At 38.6% G+C, this 17,730-nt stretch overlaps 5 protein-coding genes across 7 annotated transcripts in view; 1 reads left to right on the forward strand and 4 right to left on the reverse strand.

Annotated features, from left to right (window-relative positions):
- Positions 1–7: 7 nt before the first annotated feature.
- On the reverse strand, positions 8–2,964 carry carnmt1 (carnosine N-methyltransferase 1). Its single transcript, XM_072433320.1, has 8 exons — positions 2,778–2,964; positions 2,183–2,378; positions 1,841–2,004; positions 1,624–1,764; positions 1,140–1,318; positions 848–961; positions 675–778; positions 8–601 (listed from the first exon to the last, which is right to left on the reverse strand). Exons 1-8 carry the CDS (start codon positions 2,915–2,917, stop codon positions 416–418), a joined length of 1,224 nt encoding a protein of 407 aa, XP_072289421.1. The 5' UTR covers positions 2,918–2,964; the 3' UTR covers positions 8–415.
- A 1,821-nt stretch (positions 2,965–4,785) lies between these two features.
- LOC140346768 (serine protease inhibitor A3K-like) lies at positions 4,786–7,034 on the reverse strand. 2 transcript variants are annotated; one of them, XM_072432958.1, is made up of 6 exons: positions 6,996–7,034; positions 6,267–6,900; positions 6,127–6,197; positions 5,869–6,062; positions 5,628–5,775; positions 4,786–5,027 (listed from the first exon to the last, which is right to left on the reverse strand). In XM_072432958.1, the coding sequence occupies exons 1-6, from the start codon at positions 7,017–7,019 to the stop codon at positions 4,833–4,835; spliced, it is 1,266 nt and encodes a 421-aa protein (XP_072289059.1). In that variant the 5' UTR covers positions 7,020–7,034; the 3' UTR covers positions 4,786–4,832. The 2 variants fall into 2 exon arrangements, with proteins under 2 accessions (XP_072289059.1, XP_072289060.1); XM_072432959.1 differs by lacking the exon at positions 6,996–7,034 and having other exon boundaries at positions 6,267–6,881.
- Positions 7,035–10,866: 3,832 nt separating this feature from the next.
- On the reverse strand, positions 10,867–12,173 carry LOC140346772 (dual specificity protein phosphatase 26-like). Its single transcript, XM_072432965.1, has 3 exons — positions 11,851–12,173; positions 11,129–11,340; positions 10,867–11,056 (listed from the first exon to the last, which is right to left on the reverse strand). The coding sequence occupies exons 1-3, from the start codon at positions 12,027–12,029 to the stop codon at positions 10,872–10,874; spliced, it is 576 nt and encodes a 191-aa protein (XP_072289066.1). The 5' UTR covers positions 12,030–12,173; the 3' UTR covers positions 10,867–10,871.
- A 272-nt stretch (positions 12,174–12,445) lies between these two features.
- Positions 12,446–15,978, reverse strand: bag4 (BCL2 associated athanogene 4). Of its 2 annotated transcripts, none has more exons than XM_072432961.1 (6): positions 15,683–15,978; positions 15,176–15,280; positions 14,826–15,059; positions 14,477–14,743; positions 13,048–14,344; positions 12,446–12,688 (listed from the first exon to the last, which is right to left on the reverse strand). In XM_072432961.1, exons 1-5 carry the CDS (start codon positions 15,776–15,778, stop codon positions 13,910–13,912), a joined length of 1,137 nt encoding a protein of 378 aa, XP_072289062.1. In that variant the 5' UTR covers positions 15,779–15,978; the 3' UTR covers positions 12,446–12,688; positions 13,048–13,909. The 2 variants fall into 2 exon arrangements, with proteins under 2 accessions (XP_072289062.1, XP_072289061.1); XM_072432960.1 differs by having other exon boundaries at positions 13,048–14,350; positions 15,683–15,977.
- A 552-nt stretch (positions 15,979–16,530) lies between these two features.
- Positions 16,531–17,730, forward strand: part of lsm1 (LSM1, U6 small nuclear RNA associated) — a 2,891-nt gene continuing 1,691 nt past the window's right edge. The window contains exons 1-3 of the mRNA XM_072432967.1: positions 16,531–16,699; positions 16,825–16,893; positions 17,058–17,173. Coding sequence (XP_072289068.1) covers positions 16,654–16,699; positions 16,825–16,893; positions 17,058–17,173 — 231 coding nt within the window. The 5' untranslated portion in view covers positions 16,531–16,653. The remainder of the gene's footprint in view (positions 16,700–16,824; positions 16,894–17,057; positions 17,174–17,730) is intronic.

The raw sequence follows: 17,730 nt of genomic DNA on the forward strand, positions 1-17,730 counted from the left end.
ACCCGAATTTTCCAGTATACAGTTTATTTGTATTACTATTTAAAAGGCATTAAAAGTAGACAATCTCTGGTCAACAACATTACAACAATTTTTGAATGCAAATAAACGTTATTGGCATTGGCACCACAGTGGGACAAACAATTAATACACAATGTTGAGAATTACCTCTTGGATGTTGAAAGTCACTATCAAGGTGAAAATAAACCCCAGTGCAAAGTTTCATTCTTAATCTGAAACTATGGCATTTTCTCTTGAATATATTCTTTTCTTCTTCATTCTCCTTTTTGTTCATGTTACACAGAGGTCAGTACAATGTCATTGCATTAGAGCAAAATATGTAACTTCCAATGAACTATGTTAAATGTCCATTCGTGATCTTCAGACTTTTTTACAAATGTAAACAGATGTGCAGAGGTCACGTCAAGCGGTTTATATCTTCCCGCCGAGCAGACTTGGCAGCTGGGGGAAAACCCTGTTCTTTAAATCCATTATAATGTTTTTCCTCAGGTTTCCGTGCCACAAAAAAGACACAGTCGTAAATATATCGCAGCATAGAGTGGTCATTCTCCGTATAAGTTGTTGGGACTGACTCCTTTTCCACCTGTGGGTTAGAAGGAGAAGAGACAGTTTTCAATTCAAAGGATGCAACCTTACAAGTGGATATCATGTTTTACCTCTATCTGGAAGCCAAATTTAACTATTGCTGTTCTGATGTCTTCATAGCTTAGTTCCACTGACAGTTCATTGGCCATGTTCTCAAAGTGGTACAAGAGAGGACCTAAAACAAGGCATGTTTAAGTTGCAGCAGTCATATTTTTATCATTATTTTAAAACATTGTGTACAAACCTAAATTGATCCATACCCCACCAGGCTTAAGAATCTTCCAAATTGTTTCAATATACTCAACTACATTATGAGCTGTGTCAATAAAGAAGCAAGTTGCCACACAGTCCCAGGAATCTGAAGACCAATGTAAAATACAGTAGTTGTAATAATAATAATACATAGTAATTATGGTTATACACTGATTTCTTTTTAGAACATGAAACAAATATGTTCAAGTGAAAGCCATCTGAGATGATCAAATACTAGAAATGTGTGAAAAATGAAATAAAAACCGATGTACATATTGGATTACCTGGCTCTGTGTAGACTTCAGCAAAGTCGCCTGCAACCATAGAGAAGTCTGAGCTCGGAGGCAAGCTTTGAGGGTTTATGTCGGGGAATTGGATTGCTCTTGTCTGGTCGGACGATTTCTTATTGTTGCTAAACTGGTGGATCCAGGGGTACAGGGTCAGAGAGTTCACCTTTTCACACCTGTATTTGGCATTCAGTCATATTTAACAGTTGAGGATAAGTGGCATGTATAATTAACATATCAACATGACATGCATTTACTTGTAGTATCATCTTATAAATGGACTGCTTAATGTCAGATTCTACAGCCCTAAATTAAATTAAATACAGACCCTTACATAATAGTGTTAATTTATCACCTTTAAGAACCTGAAAAGCATCCAATATAGCTGCATTATACATTGTATTTAGTTAGAACTAGGCTGAAATACATTTGGTTAAAAGTGGACCCACAATATATAATTTTGAACCAGAGTAATCAGTACCTATTCAAAACAAAGTTAGAGGAGAAAAGCATGTAGAAGCTCCATTCATTTCCCTGGCAGATATATCCCAGACGGGCAATCTCCCAGGCCAGACGACCGAGCCCTGCTCCGGGGACTAGTACACTCACTGTAGACACATCACTGAAAAAAACAACAACATGATGAGCAAATAGAAAAATGTCCCACTCTTTGTTGCAAAACTGGAGGCACTTCCTACTATCTGTCACTTGGGAATTGTCTTTGGATCTCTTGAATAATGGGCAGATAGCAGGAGTCCCTTTCAGCTTGTCCAGTTTCACTCCAGTCTCTGATAAACTGCTTGATAGTAGACTTAAGCTTGTCCATGTCAAACGTAGTGGACTGCCGTCTCCTTGGGTCTACCTGAGAAACACATGAAGGTGAAAGGACATTAACTAAACCTGAAATGCTGGCACAATGACTTTATTAATACTAATATTATTATCACTAATATATTATTAATCAAGTAGAAGGCTATGGACTTAGCCCAAATAAATAAATATTCTATAACTAATTTACAACATTGCATTATATTCATTACCCTGTCTCCATATTCTATATTTTCAAACATGTTGATGCTGTTGTTGACAATTGCTTGCAAAACTTCATCATTGGAGTTGGCACATTCACTGATGCGTGTTAAATTCATCAAGACCCTCGGAAGCAGGGCCTGATGGTTCTTTGGCAGACTCAAAAACTGTCGTTCAGCACGCTTGACCATCTCCTGGACATGGACCCTGGTGAAAAGAAAATATGCAGCTTTACCTTCCATTTGAACAATTACAATTAGCAGAATTGACTCTCTATTTTTTGTAGGGGGGTTTTCTTATTGTCTGGCACTTAACATGCAAAATGTGTAATATATTTTGTACGAATAGTTTCATGCACACTATGTTCTAAACGCCAAGATCCAACACAGAGATTATATTCACAACGTGGGGAGTTTTAGGTTAGTCTTTAGTATCTTTTACTTAAGGTTTTATGTTACTGCATTCCTTTTTTTTTATGCCCTGGTAAATCTAAATTAATCCCCAAAACACAAACAATCGTAGAATTGCTCATATCTCCATCGTTTATTTGTGAGGAGGCTATGCCGTTAGATGGTTTGTGCTTGTACCGATTGTTATATGATGTACCTGTAATATCTAAAAGCATCGACAATTCTCCAAAAGTGCTCCCTTTCCAGCCTGGCCTCTTCTTCAGGACTGTACTTTAATTTTTCTTTGTGAAAATATGATCCATTCTCTGGAGGACACTTTTCTGTTGTCTCCGCCATGTTTGAAACAACAAAACTCTTCCGCTCTACATTTGGCGTTACTGCCCCCTAGCGATGCACGACAGAACGACATTTTACAGTCTTCTTCTTCTTCTTCTTCTTCTTCTTCTTCTTCTTCTTCTTCTTCTTCTTCTTCTTCTTCTTCTTCTTCTTCTTCTTCTTCTTCTTCTTCTTCTTCTTCTTCTTCTTCTTCTTCTTCTTCTTCTTCTTCTTCTTCTTCTTCTTCTTCTTCTTCTTCTTCTTCTTCTTCTTCTTCTTCTTCTTCTTCTTCTTCTTCTTCTTCTTCTTCTTCTTCTTCTTCTTCTTCTTCTTCTTCTTCTTCTTCTTCTTCTTCTTCTTCCTTCTTCCTTCTTCCTTCTTCTTCTTCTTCTTCTTCTTCTTCTTCTTCCTTCTTCTTCTTCTTCTTCTTCTTCTTCTTCTTCTTCTTCTTCTTCTTCTTCTTCTTCTTCTTCTTCTTCTTCTTAGGTGAAAACAGTTTCTGGGTTAACATCATCAACTCTGCTATGCCATTACTCCTCCATGCAAAACAACCCTGCTTTGACTTCTCACTTTCCCAACATGTAAGTAACGTTCTTACTGTCAAATGATGATCTTCAGAATGCCCTTTAAGATTTACCCAGTAATGCATAGTCCTTTGTTTGCGTCTTAGATATAGGGACAGTTCACCCATCTCCACCTGCAATGCTGACACCGGGTCTTGACAGCTCCACAACAGAGCCTCAAAGCTTGTGACTGGATCACCTCAATCTTTTTTAAAACTGGTGAAGCTGCTGAACTATATGCCACACTTCCATAGTCCAGCACTGATCTAATTAACATTGTTTATATCTTTTTCATAGCCACCCTACTAGCCCCTTAACGTCCTTAACTTGTTCTATTGTTTAACCATACAGTTAATTTTACAGTAATCACTGCGATCTTCTTTTTTTATCATAACGGAAAGGTACAATATGTATTGTATTATATTATTATATTATGATGGATTATACGTGGTTAGTTTATTCCATGATTATTTCATTACAAAGAGACTGAGCGAGTGCTAGCTAGCCGTATGGCTTTATATGTATGATCCATAGACTGTAAAGTCAATGTTATGATCCATATTATGTTTATTTCTTTATTTACACTTCACTGCCTCTTTGAGAGAGTAAGCTACTGTTTATAGTCTACATTTTTGTAAATCAGAGGAAAACATTTATGACATGCAATGGTGTACCTGATTTTTTTAATTATTTTTTTCAAGATTCAGTTGTAGTCGTCTGGACAAATAAAATATTCAACAAATTCTTCGTCCATGGCTGTTGTGTCGCCAGTATCAATATTTAGGCATTTTGAAGCAAAACTGTTTGTTTTCACACAAAAGGGGGTGGCACAGGAAGTGACATATGACCAGAGACATCTATATGGTCAACCCGGTAGTAATAGCTTAAAGCAGCGCTCTGATTGGTTGCGCTTGGGTGGTCCACTCCTGTTTCACTTTGTCATAAAAAAAAATAACAGGTCTCTGCCACAGATTGTATTACCTACTTCCGGGTTTGCTGTGTGAAAATAATGTATTGATTGTTTATTGAACCACTGAGATCTCTTTTTTAGGGGAGTCCTGGTCCCAGATGAAGAGGAGCCCCATGTGCTTGTGTTTAGTGCTAGAGGAAACCTACACAGACACGGGGAGAAATTACAAACTCCACACAGAAAAATCCCATGCCGCCTAGGGGTCGACCCCCGGACCCTCTTGCTGTGAGGTGAGGGTGCTAACTGCTGCACCACCATGCCGGCCGATGAGAAGGTACCCTAGCTTTAAAGGTATCAAAAATGAGAAATGTTTGGACCCTATTTGCACAAGTAGTAACAAAATCAAGCCATACATCTTTAAGTTGTATCTCAGGTTTAATACAATGACACAAAATTTGCATCTTTAGATATTTGGGTTAGTGATCTTTCCCATGAACAAGATGTCCTGTGATGCACAGTCCAAGATGAGAACCATGAAGGGGCGATTGAACATCAGGATTGGGATGTAGCGGAAAGACAGAAGGGTGATGGTGACTCCTGTAGCACCTGATGCAGTGGCCCCTTCCTCATTTACATCGAGAGTAGCCTGATGGACAACCTCAGGTTAAAAAAAAAAAGAAATCCAATTATGTAGGATATCTGTCTACTGCATATGTGTCTGAGTTCTAAGGACATCACGTTATTGTACAGATTGATGAGCAAGAGAAGGACAAATTGTGTGTCCCTGCCCTGATATCATATGAAGTAAACAAGTTCCATGCAAATGCTGTTTTGCTGGTTCTTTGGTGGCATAGCTGATCTTTAGATGGCATCTTAGTTAACCATCTTCAAAAAGAGAGAGAACATTTTGAAATAGACAATAGCACTCATTCTGAATCAAAGGGCCGAGCCCAAAGTAGGGTCACACTTTGAGAGCACCACCTCGATGGCCACATATTCAGTCAAATATAATAATATGAGATTGAGCCCCAGGTTACTATGTACCGAGGTTGGTCCTCGAAATCAGAAGGGTTAAGAACCCCTGGACTATAGTGCCTTGGTAAAACCAATACAGAAATATGCTCCATAAAAATGTAAAGTGATTTAAATAATTGTGTTAAAGAATTTTAATGGATATTGCCTAAAATATTTTTGCCCAGGCTAAAACAGACTCCTGGCCCATCTGAAACTATGTCAATGCACTGTTGTTCGTCAGTACCTCTGATACAGCCAGCTTCTGCCCTTCTGCAATGCCACTCAGATCTGCACGGTCACCAAACATGTCCGTCATCCCCATCTCACTCAGTACTTGCTTCAGAGTGTATGAGGACTTGATGGAAAACTTTGGAAGAAATACGTCATATCTCCTAATAAATAAAATATAAAAATGTGAATAAAGTTTTTTGATGACAAACATGAATAATCATGAGTTCTTGACAGTACGAATAAACATATCTGACTTAGATTTCATCCATTTGAGCCATTTAGTGACATGACTTGGGCAAATGGCTTTCTCCAGTGTTTCCATTTCGTCCGGCAGCATCAGCAACATAGAGTAAGAACTGTTGAAGGGAAGGTGCAGCACTGAGGTGTTGATGGCTTGGTCATAATAGATCTGAAAGTTGTCCTCCATATTCATCATCTGGACTGGTACCTATAAACACAGAACGTAACTACAAACAGATAGAGCATTTAAACACATGTTTGTCCCAACTAACTTTGGTGTTTTCATCAACTTCAAAGGTATCTTCTCTGGTCGCCTGAGGGTCAAATGATTTTTTCCATGTTCCTATTAAAGATTAAAGCGAAGTTCTTACTCTGTGTAACTAAAAATATCCTCCACACACATGCACAATACCTTTAAAGTGGATGTAGCTGAGAAGGTACATGACAGTAGCCTCATCCAGACTGTCCACCATCTTGTCTATCTCCCCGTTGGTCTTGTCTGACACATATTTGTTGATGGTGTCTGCACTCTCTGTGCTCTTGGTGAAGTCCACAGTGAAGCCATCTGTTAAGTAGGACTGCTTCAGAGTGTCCAGAAACTCTGGGTTGGGTTTGAACTTGTTGTCTACAAACACAGCGGTGCCTTGGGTGGCGTCTTGAGACACATTTTTGTCCAAGAGCCCTCTGAAAGCCTGGTTCACTTGATCCTGGTTCAGCAGTGAGCTGTTAAAGCCCAGTCCAGTAAAGAGCTGTTTGTGTGTGTCCCCTCGAGCGCCTGCGGACAGGGCTGCCAGAGCCACAGACACACTGGCTGGAGACAAGAAGATGTTCTTGTCCTGGGAGTCCGGCTGAGAGGCTAATGCAGAGTAAAGGCGAAAGGCAAACTCTTTGTTGGCTGTGTTCACCAGAGACACACTGTTGTCCTGTGCAGTCTCCTGGTTCAACTGAGCTTTGGACATTGAATTTCCATGTTCTTCGTGGATGTGTGGCCTTCCCATAACGACCAATGCTAAGCAGAAAAACAAAGCCGCTCGCAGCATAGTGACCTGCAACAGTGACAAAGACATTTGATTTGTCATCTCTGTTAAGTAACAACTGTATAAAGTTACTGATCTTAATGTTTGATTTTACAAGAACCTACACTAGTTTTGCGATATATTAACATCCAAATCCTGCGTTCTTATGGTTGGTACCTCTACCCGATGAGCCAGTCACTGAAGCACAGGCTGGAAAGAATGGGACGTCCCAGTTTTTAAAACTAATCAAATTCACTGAACTTTGGGTTTGTTTATTTTAACTAGACCTAGTATTTACACTGCCCCCATGTTTGTTTTAATGAATGATTACTGTTCTACCAAAATGCATGTCCCTCAATTCTTCGGTGAGAGAATTCATTTTAAATGCATTTGTTTTATTTGTTTTTTTGCCTGTGCACTAAATGCATTTTGTGTTCTGAGAAATGTTTTACTGTTTTCAAAGTGGTGGTAGTATTCCAAAAAAATATTTCCAAATGTTTAACTGGCAGGACAAAAGTATTGTAACTTGATCAGTCAAATTGATCTTCTGGTTTCCATGGTCTGTATATAACTCTATTCAAATGCAGAGGAGAAGTGTACCTTATTGTCTGAAAGAAAATGTTGATTAATAGGGCTGCAACGATTAATAGACTAATTGTGACTAGTTGATAAAAAATAATCCTAGTCATATTTTAACAATTATAATTGTTATATGAATTATACAGACTCTATAACACATTTAAAAAGGCCTTTTATGGGAAATACATCAACAATATTAAATTAAAATGTCAAAAAGAATAAACTATTTCAGATTTTCATCAATTATACACTTGACATGAATGAATATTTTCTATCTAGAATCCTTTGTTCACCATCTTTCAACCTTCATTTGGTTTCAAATGTATCTAAATAGTCTCAATATGCAATAGAAATATTTGGCTCGTCGACTAATCGAAAAAATAATCACTGATAAGTCAACTACTAAAATAATTGTTTGTGACAGCCCTATTGATTATCTTAACCTAGCATGCTCTTCCTATATTATGTTTATTTTAATTCACATCTTTACAGAATAACACTAGACATACAGTTTTACAGCGACAGTGACAAGAAACTTTATTTTCAAATTGCTCGTTGGTGTACGCTAAGAGTAGTTTTGTGCACAACCTCAGCCATAATACCATTATGATGAGAGGGGAATGACTGTAAGACTTTTAGGCCATACCAATGAAACAGCCAACCCATGTGCAATGCCACTGAGAACTGCATTACCTCTAAATATGTCAACCATCCTCATTTCACTCAACACAGCCTTTAGGTGATAGGAAGTCTTGATAGAAAACTTATGAACAAATACTTTGAATGTCTTGTATAGAAGATGATGTCCTCATTTATTTAAACAGAAACATAAAGGGCACACTGTTATATTCTTACCGGGGTCCCACACTCTTACAGATCCTGGTAATTGAGCCACAGACACGCTGCCATTGACAAGATCCAAGCTGAGAGGCTAATTCAGAGTAATGACTAAAGGTAAACTCTTTGTTGGCTGTGTTCACCAGAGACACACTGTTGTCCTGTGCAGTCTCCTGCTGAGCTTTAACCATGTCAAGACCCTCATGATGATTGGCCCGACTGACAAACAGCACTGATGAGATCCAAAGAAGCACAGCTGCTCTCAACATAGTGCCCTATGGCAAACAGACCTTAATATTTAGATACATACAGTTACACACAAACTTTAACCTGAAATGACTCACCTCCCCGATGATTTTGGCTTGCCAAGCACAGGCCAAAGGTGCTACTGTTTATAAATACAATACAAATAGCTGAACTTTGCTTTGTTGATATTGCAGAAACAGTTCAGTGGATATCCTTTCATTTGATGTGTGTAATGTTTACTGTTGAACAAGAAAAACTAAATATTGCAGAAGAGCATAGCCCGACTTGTGTCTCGTTAAATATAACTGATGATCAGTAAAATTTTGGGGGCATAATAATAACATTTTATGAAAATCTTTGATTGTCTTCCACTCCATGAGCTTTCTGTTCCAAAGCAAGAAAAACATGTTGATTATATTTGTTTGCAATGTTGTGCGGTTTTAGTTTAGTGTTTATATGTGGGCATTTTGCATTTTAAAATACATTTATTTTTGTAGCCTGTTAATTAAGCTTAGGGCCTTTTTTCCCCAAAATCACCTGAAAAAAATCACCCCCATTTAAAACTGTAGCTGTTTCTGAACCCTCTGAAGCAGACAATTGTCTGAAGCCTTTGTGAAGCTGAGACTCTGTAGTTTTGGACTCTGGTGTATGTTTTACTCTAATCATAAGTAGAAACAAGCTCTGCACAGAGGAAATCAGATTTTAAATCCTGGCTGGATTTTCTTTGTTAAATATATAAATGAGTAAAGCTGGTGTCCAGGTATGGTCTGATTGAGACTAGTTTTAGCATTTGTTGGGTTTAAGGTAAATTCACTTAGAATGAATATTAGGGACTTGTAATAAAGCAAAAATGTCCAGGCGGAATCCGTATAAAAGTCCTATACATTTTTCATTATATTTTAGGATAGTTTTACTTTTGGGTTTGGAGTACAAACTGACCCTGATGCTTTAAATAATGACTGATTCGACTGGAAATAAGTGGGTTACAGCTTTATTTTTATTGTCACGTACAACACATCAAGCAGCTTGAGTTTTCTTTTACAAGATGATTTTTTGTTAAATTTGGAAGATTACAATTGAATTACACTAGGTGAGAATGGGAAAAAATAGGTGTAATAAAATAGGTGAGTAGTAAGAGCCACTGTTCCACAGTATAGGGGTTAATTAGCAGTTCCCTCAGGTGAATACTGTTATTGTGTCCTTATGCAAGACACATATCCTGTCTCGCTCTCAGTGTCTGCACACTGATGTGTGAATGTGTGTGGGAATGAACAAGTGGTTCCTTGTTGTAAAGCACATTGAGTGCCTTTAAGGTAGAAAATAACTATATAAATATGACCATTTAACATTTATTTAATCAGAACCGTTATAAGCAGTGGGCAAATGCACAGGGACCCTTTAACCATTAGGGGGCTTCAAAGTTGTATGTCCATTGCCTTAAATCAGTAGAATTGGGTCATTGAGTATCAATAATATACTGAATGGTCCCTGACAAATAAAGACTAAACTAAACTAAACAAATGTACATGACAACATGACAGTAGTGTGTGACACATATTTATTGATGGTGTCTGTACTCTCTGTGCTCTTGGTGATGGCCACAGTGAAGCCATCAGTGAAGTAGAAGTAAGGAAACTATTCATCCAAACTAAAACAAAAGCTTCACATGTCTTCTATCTGTTGCTCTTATGTTTCAATAACCAGACACAGGCAGGCTGGACATTGGGACAAATGAGGCAGATACACCATTTGCTACTCTTGTTTTGTCATTCTGTGTTGTAGTATCTTTTCTTAATTTATAAAATAGAATAAAGTAAAAAAGAAACCAAAGGCAGGACAGAAACAGCAACAATGCTCTTAAATGCCTCTGAATTCACATAACTCTTTCGTAAATACATTTTCCCCCAGCATTGACCCATCCTTTGTGCCGCTGGATCAATCTGTCAGAGGCAGTGGTCGCTAAAGGGTTTTACCCAGTGTGCATGTTTTGGCTTTACAAATAACATTCTGCATAGGAATCAGTGAAAACAGCTAAATATTCCACGCCCTGCTCTACACACAGGGTCTAACTAATATAAATGCATGAACTTTTCATCACTCCTGTGGTTTATAACATTTTATTCCTTCAACACATTCCTTAATAACACTGAAAAAATATCAGGGCATGTTCTGATTTAATGCTAAATACATTACAATTTCCCCAGAAAAATTCCAGAAGAGGGGCTGTATATAAAATTAAATTAAATGCATTGTATTTGTATACTGGTATTAAAATATAAAAATGTTATTTCTGTAAATGAAACATAAAAAGAAAAAAAAAAAGAAAATCAGGTATTCAGCTAAAAAAGCTGTTTATTCAGCTCAATAAGTTGTCGCAGAAATCCTCGGTTCGGGATCACTCCACGGTTTTCTTTAACGGCACAAATTGCTTCAACCATTGTCAAATTTTGTTTCAACATCAAGTAAGCAAGGACCAGTGTTGCAGAACGGCTCACTCCAACATGGCAATGCACCAACACTTTACCTGAAAGCATGCAATATTATGCAATTAGGAAATACTCAACGTGTCTATGAATATATTTTCTTGATGCTGTACCTCCTTTGCTGAGAGCTCTGTGGATGAAGTTTGCAGCCGATTGGAAGTGGACACTCAAGTCAAAATCACATGAATCTCGAGCATCTATTCCCATGTATTCAATCTGCAATCCCCTGTAAATCTCTGGTTGGCCCTTGTGCTTACTGTGAGCAGCATTCAGAACATGAGTGATCCGATGCTTGTATAAATCTCCCCGGTTCTCTGCACTCTGTCTGAAACATAAATAAAACATTAGAAAAAAAATTTCCAAAACGCAACAGACAATACTAGACACCTGAGACACACTTTTAAGGCCACCGCAAGGAACAGTTGGCAGAGCAACCAAGGACATAGTTTATGTAAGTCCCTGTTGTGGAATGCCACTTAAAGATCTAAGGTTTCCCATCCTCTTTTGGCTATGATTTATGATTGGGTCTTTTTACACACGGTGCAGCACAACCAGTTGAGCAATATTTGTGAATACGCTTAAGTCAATCCCATTCAGCCAATATTTGTGAAAAGTAATGTACAAAAGGTGAATGAACTTGGGCATATTGGCAAGTATCAACATGACTAAATTACTCAACCATAAAAAGCAACTAATATATAGCACATCAACTTGATCAGGGACAATGCACAAAATATATATATATATACAATATACAGTATGTCAAGTCCCTGCACAGGTTGATGTCTACAAAGACAACAGAAACAAGATTAATGTTAAGAAATGTATTACTCACTGGTCACCAATATAAAGCCTGGGCCACACCTCGTCTGCGTGACTAATTATTGCTTTGCCAGTGAACAGAAGCTTTTCCAGTTGGTTCACTGCCAAACCTGGAGAACTCAGGTCAATATCCACTTTTCTTGGAGGTGGCATGTCACTCCAGGAAGCAGGAAGTTTGGAAATATATGACATTTTCAAGCCGTTAGGAGTTCCCAAATCCGTATCCTTTTAAATTGAAATCCAAAATCTGGGTGTAAAAGTACCCAAAATGATTCCCAGGTAATAAGTCCTAATGCACTGGAAACCTTGTTGCTTCATGTGTCTATGAGTAGTTAGTCTCACCAGCACCACTGACTTGTCCTGAAAGCACTTGAGCCAGCTGCCGAGATTTGACGTCGTTCCCAGTGGTCTGTGGCGCTTGGGTTTATGGTTTTGAATCAGAATAGCTGTCTATTTAAAGATCTGGACCATGCAGTGTAGTGTGGATGCCCCTCTTGGCAAGAACCTATGCTTTCCAAGTTAAAAAACATAGTAGAATTGCAATGCTAAATTATACTTTATGTTCAAAATTGGAACTTATGATGCAAAAAGTAATACATAAGCACACATTAAAAATATACTTAACTTTTAATAATTACTTTCTTCGAATTTGCTTTTAAGTGTGTATCAGGCAGATTCCCATCATGTGTAAACATGCATAACATTTTAAACTTTACAGTAAGAAAATGAACAGCACAACAAAGTAAACACAAATGATTGATTCATGCAAAGCTGTGGTCTTTTTTATTTTTGATTGCTTAAAACTATCCCAAGAAATATGGCACTGATAATTATAAGAATGTAATTATCTGCTTTACATCTGCCTAAAGAGAAAATGTCGGTGTAATCCCTCATTTGTCCAGGAGAGTTCCATTGTAGAAAAGGGTTCAGTTGTAGTCATCTGGACTCAGTTTTAGAAAAAAACAAAACGTTCATCCAAGAGTCATTGCCAATTTGCGAATTTAGACCGGGAACTCAGATATTTATTCTATTCTACTCTACTCTATGGTAAAGGGACAGAGATCACCATGGAATAAATATCCGAGTTTCCGGTCTAAATTCGCAAATTGACAATGACTCTTGGATGTTTTTTTCTTCTAAAAAACGAGTCCAGATGACTACAACTGAACCGTTTCTACAATGGAACTCTCCTGGACGAATGAGGAATTACACCGACATCTGCCTAAAGAGAAAATTTTAAAATTAGGGTAACAACAGCAGTAACTGATTTATCAATCATACCAAGTCTAGATACTACAGCCATCTCATTCAGTACTTTATGTTTAAATTGTGAAATTATGCTATTAAAACCTGGGACACTTTGATATACTACATTTCAGAAGTAACTAATTATTGGCAGTATTCTTTGAAGGTCAGATTTTGTCTAAATAGGTCAGATTTTGTCTAAATTAGTATCTAGGACAGGCAGGTTCTTCAAGGTGTTTCATCAGCAGCACACATTGCCTATTTATCTTCTAGAGTTGAACTGTGTTGTCAAACTATTGTAGTGCATGCAGGACCGGGAGCACAAGTGAAGGTAACAACTTGCACCTAAACACAGAAAACTTATGTTAATGGTCAGCTACATGTTCTGACTGTAAGTCAGGTACTAGAGAGCGGGACTTAAGATTCATGCAAACAGTTGTCAAATCCCATGGAAGTCCACGTGTTGCAGTCCTGAGGAAACACAATGATGACAATCTGAATCTGTGTCACAGGTTTAAAACAGCTGCTGTGTGGCACTAGTAGGTGCCACACTGACTGCTCTACATTATGCTGGCAAAGGCTTTGGATAAAGTATGAGATGTGACAGGTTGTCATCAGCACCTCCACTCATAAATCTGAGTGAGAGACAGTAACATTAGATATGCACACATTAACATTGCATATCTAATTCCAACTCCTAAGAGGAGAGTTGAAGCATTAAACTTTTTTTTGTTTTAATCCAACTCAATCATTACCCATTTGATTATAGGGTTGATTAAGTTAAAAGATCTAAGGAACAAGTCTCAATATGTAAGAATGAGTCCAGCTCAGAAAGCCTTCTTCTCCAGTTGGTCCAGAATTGTCTGGATCTTCTGGACGGCCTCTTTTCTCGCCTGGCGAACATTTTCTTGTCCCCGAGTCTCCACAGAGTCCAACACAAGTAGCTCTTTGGTAAGCAGTTCCTCCAAACACCGATAACTTTTGTCAATTTTTTTTCCAACAAACTCGTCCACATCCTCCTGAAGCAGTAGGACTCTGGCCATGACCTGCTGGACTTTAGCCAGGCTGGGGTTCTCACTCAGGGGCTGAGAGGTGGGCTGGCCAGGGGCAGGAGACTGGCTCTGTGCTGGGGTCTGGTTTGGACCAGATGACTCGTTCTGATTGGGTCGGTTATACATCTGCGGAGGTGAACTTATCTCTGCAGATTTTCCGTTGGAAGAATTTGGAATCATCTTGGGTTTTGGTCCAACAGATGGTAGACGCTGCTCCTTGAATAAAATCAAATTTGGATGATTATAGGCATAAAGAATAAATCTGTACTGATGATAAATCAGCAGATCCCTTCAGTAAAAGAATTTACAGCTATAATAACATGATTTAGTTAGGAAATGTACCTTGGGCTGGTATGGCGGTGGTGCACCGGTGCCAGTCCCTGGCCATGCTGGAGGATGAGGAGGACGTACAGGATTTCCATAAGGATTTTGTGGAGGCTGTTGACCAGGAGGCCATTGCTGCTGTGGAGGGGCATATGCGCCAGAGTGTGTCCAAGCTTCAGGAGACGGACTCTGAACCGGCTGGCCAGTAGGGTACGGAGGGTTTGAAGGCATTGGGTGGCCACCTTCACCATAGTGAGGATACGCTCCAGGAGGATATCCTGAACCCTGCTGTAAAAAGCATTTTCAAAATGAAGTGAGTACTGATTTGGGATACATTATGACAGAAATATAACACCATGCCAAATACCCCTTGACAGTGTTGTCCAGGATAGTGATGATGTTGGTGAAGATGTAGGTGCTGGGAATGTTGTTGCCCAGAGGGGCCGCTGCTTTGCTCTGCAGGACAGCCTGGATTTGGATAGGGTGCAGGTCGCTGGGGGTCAGCACAGTAGAATGGATTTGATGGGTGGAAACCACTTGAATACTGCGTCTGTGGTGGGCTGTAGACACCGTGGCCATTTGGATAACCTTCAGGCAGGACCTGATTAAGAAATGAATTAGAATATAAAGATTATATCCCCAAGAGTGTAGTGACGTATTAATAAGATGTCATTCATTAAAAAGGCTGTTCGGTAACATCATAGGGCTGTACTGTACCTGTGGACTGTACTGCGGCTGAACTTCTGACCCAGCGGGATAAGTGTTTGCATAATGACCAGTAGAGTGAGACTGTGGATACCAATAGTGATACTGAGAAGCATCCTGTAAAGGAAAATAATTAATGATAACTTGGTAAAATACTTTAATAATATTTAAAAATGTACTATTTATTATTGAAACATGTAGTGTTATTAGTATTTGAAACATGATCAATTAGCAATTAATTTAAAATAGGGCAGAGCAAACATACAATGTGCAACGGTTTCACTTCATATAGTGTGACAATTAAAAGCGTACAACTAAGGGAATAGATAAGCAGTCTGAGAATACACTGGCTGTAGATGGTTGATTGTAGGCACATATTACATAATACAGCTAGCATCTCATTAGCCGCTCAGAGCTAGCGGAGGAAAGAGGATTTGTCTGACTAAGAAGACGCCCTTTGAAAATACGGAACACAAATAAAGATACCAAATGACACTGTTCAAAACCACAGTAACTTACCATATTGCTACCGGAGATTAGTTTATTATTTTCTGAGTTACAATTTTCCGAGGGCCAGCCAAATTTGCTACTTCGCTGGTTCTGGTGATGATGCATCGGCTATATGTCGTCCCCGACTGCCCTCTTCCCGTTTGCCATTTTAAAACAACCACTCATCCAACAACAGTCGAAGTACAAAATACTGTGCAGCGGAAGGATAAAGCTGTCACAATCAAGCAAAACAGTGTCGATCGCCAAACTGAAATCAAGAAATAATTGAATGACACTACGGTCGAGCAATCATGTCCCGTGTCTTTAAAGACACACTACAGACATCTCACTCTCTGGTAATTTAACCCCAAGAAATACGGTCTTAATTTGCTTTGAATAAACTAAATATAAGCTTTCTTATATTGAATAGTTTATATATTAAATTATGTAAAATACACATCTTATCTGATGTTGTTAAAGAAACCTACTCAGGTTCATGGTGAGTCTAATGTCTATATTCACGATCTTTGGCACAAGGTCTACGTCATTTTAAAGTTAAACCAATGAAAACAATCCTTTCAATATTTTTTTATGCCACATTGTTTTCTGTGTTTCTGTGTTCTTGAAAATACCTAGTCATATTTATGCCCCTTAATAATATATACATATATACGTGTGAATATATTTTAACTATTATTTCAATTACAAATCACAATTTGTTAAATAAACATATCAACCTTTAAATTGGGAATTATTTACCGACAAAAACCTTAAGGCGTTCATAATATATGCTGTTTGTGCTCGATGAATGATACGAAAGTATAGAAAATATAGACACAAAAAGACAAAAACGGTGTGTTAAGAGTTAAATGTTCGCACAGGAAGTGTGTCCTACCCGTGTATAAAGACACTTCCGGTAGGTTATGGTTCCTAAAAGCATACTTTGGAACATAGGTGGCTCGATGTTATGTTTCATCAATTAAAAAACACATAGGGTCAAAATGAACTACGTGCCGGGAACAGCTAGTCTCATAGACGATATTGACAGTAAGTGGCTATCTCCGTATAATTCTGAACTCAAATGCGAGTTTGGGGAAAGCGGCATCGTGTCCGAAATGTTCATGGATGTTTGTGATGTCTCGTTAATGAGCTGCTTTGTTTGTGTCTTGCAGAAAAACATTTGGTGCTCCTCCGAGATGGAAGAACATTGATTGGTTACCTTAGAAGCATTGATCAATTTGGTAAGAATTTCATATTTATAGTTCATTTTTTTATTTCTCCATCTTTGAAGGAAAATGTGTGTTGTGACTCGGATGATTTAACATTATTTGCATTGTATTGATGTAAATGATTTAAGTTTCCATTGCTCTGGACATTTGCAACAACATTTTTTTCTTGTACCCAGCCAATTTAGTGTTTCATCAGACAGTGGAGCGCATCCACGTGGGAAAGAAATTTGGTGACATCCCAAGAGGGATATTTATTGTGCGAGGAGAGAATGTGGTTCTGCTCGGAGAAATAGTAAGTTTTTAAGTTAAACCTTTTTTAATTAAAAGTGTGTCTGTCTGTCTGTCCTGGTTGGGAGTTTTGACCAGGCATGGTTCCCCTTGCATTTTTGTATGTGCGTTGTGAGTAGGGATGAGCAATTATAAGCTTGTTTAAGCAGAGAACGGCTGTGAAAGCAGCTGATGTTGGAGGGCCTTACAACACCTGTGCACCAGCCCCTGTAAGATTGGAAGATCAAGATGAGATCAAGGCGGCTTAAGGAGACGCAGCAACTGTAGCACCTTCATGGACTATAGAGTCCAAATACATACAGACAGCTGATTGGGCCAGATCTGTTTTGATCAGCAACGGTTCTCCTCATCTGATTACTTTTATATCGTCGCAGAAGGTCCAAATGAGACCAAGGCCCAGGCAGTTGTACTACAGACTGCATAAGTAATCCATGATCATGGTGTGCTATTTCATTTTCATAGATCAAGATGAAACTTTATTGTGAGGCCAATGTTTTTTGCTCTGGGGATCAGCGTGGCAGTCTGTGGTTTTTGAGGGCGATGGGGAGCATTCTCACAAGT

The sequence above is a fragment of the Eucyclogobius newberryi genome, unplaced genomic scaffold, assembly GCF_026437365.1.
Source record: "Eucyclogobius newberryi isolate DKJ021-1_F unplaced genomic scaffold, fEucNew1.0.hap1 SCAF_6, whole genome shotgun sequence".
Taxonomy (NCBI): domain Eukaryota; kingdom Metazoa; phylum Chordata; class Actinopteri; order Gobiiformes; family Gobiidae; genus Eucyclogobius; species Eucyclogobius newberryi.

Bases quoted from the DNA above. Each gene is read 5' to 3' on its own strand.
- LOC140346768 (XM_072432958.1), bottom strand. From the start codon at position 7,019: ATGTTAATATATCGCAAAACTAGT. The intron at 6,901-6,995 runs GTAGGTTCTTGT...TCACTGTTGCAG, and splicing joins TAATATATCGCAAAACTAGT to GTCACTATGCTGCGAGCGGC. The intron at 5,776-5,868 runs GTCAGATATGTT...TTTATTTATTAG, and splicing joins CTCAAATGGATGAAATCTAA to GAGATATGACGTATTTCTTC.
- bag4 (XM_072432960.1), bottom strand. From the start codon at position 15,778: ATGCATCATCACCAGAACCAGCGAAGTAGCAAATTTGGCTGGCCCTCG. The intron at 15,060-15,175 runs GTACAGTACAGC...TTTCTTAATCAG, and splicing joins AGCCGCAGTACAGTCCACAG to GTCCTGCCTGAAGGTTATCC. The intron at 14,744-14,825 runs GTATTTGGCATG...TTTTTACAGCAG, and splicing joins CTGGACAACACTGTCAAGGG to GGTTCAGGATATCCTCCTGG.
- LOC140346772 (XM_072432965.1), bottom strand. From the start codon at position 12,029: ATGTCATATATTTCCAAACTTCCTGCTTCCTGGAGTGACATGCCACCT. The intron at 11,341-11,850 runs GTGAGTAATACA...TTTATGTTTCAG, and splicing joins AGGCTTTATATTGGTGACCA to ACAGAGTGCAGAGAACCGGG. The intron at 11,057-11,128 runs GTACAGCATCAA...GCATGCTTTCAG, and splicing joins CAGAGCTCTCAGCAAAGGAG to GTAAAGTGTTGGTGCATTGC.
- carnmt1 (XM_072433320.1), bottom strand. From the start codon at position 2,917: ATGGCGGAGACAACAGAAAAGTGTCCTCCAGAGAATGGATCATATTTT. The intron at 1,765-1,840 runs GTAGGAAGTGCC...TGTTTTTTTCAG, and splicing joins CAATTCCCAAGTGACAGATA to TGATGTGTCTACAGTGAGTG. The intron at 779-847 runs GTTTGTACACAA...GCCTTGTTTTAG, and splicing joins TGGGGTATGGATCAATTTAG to GTCCTCTCTTGTACCACTTT.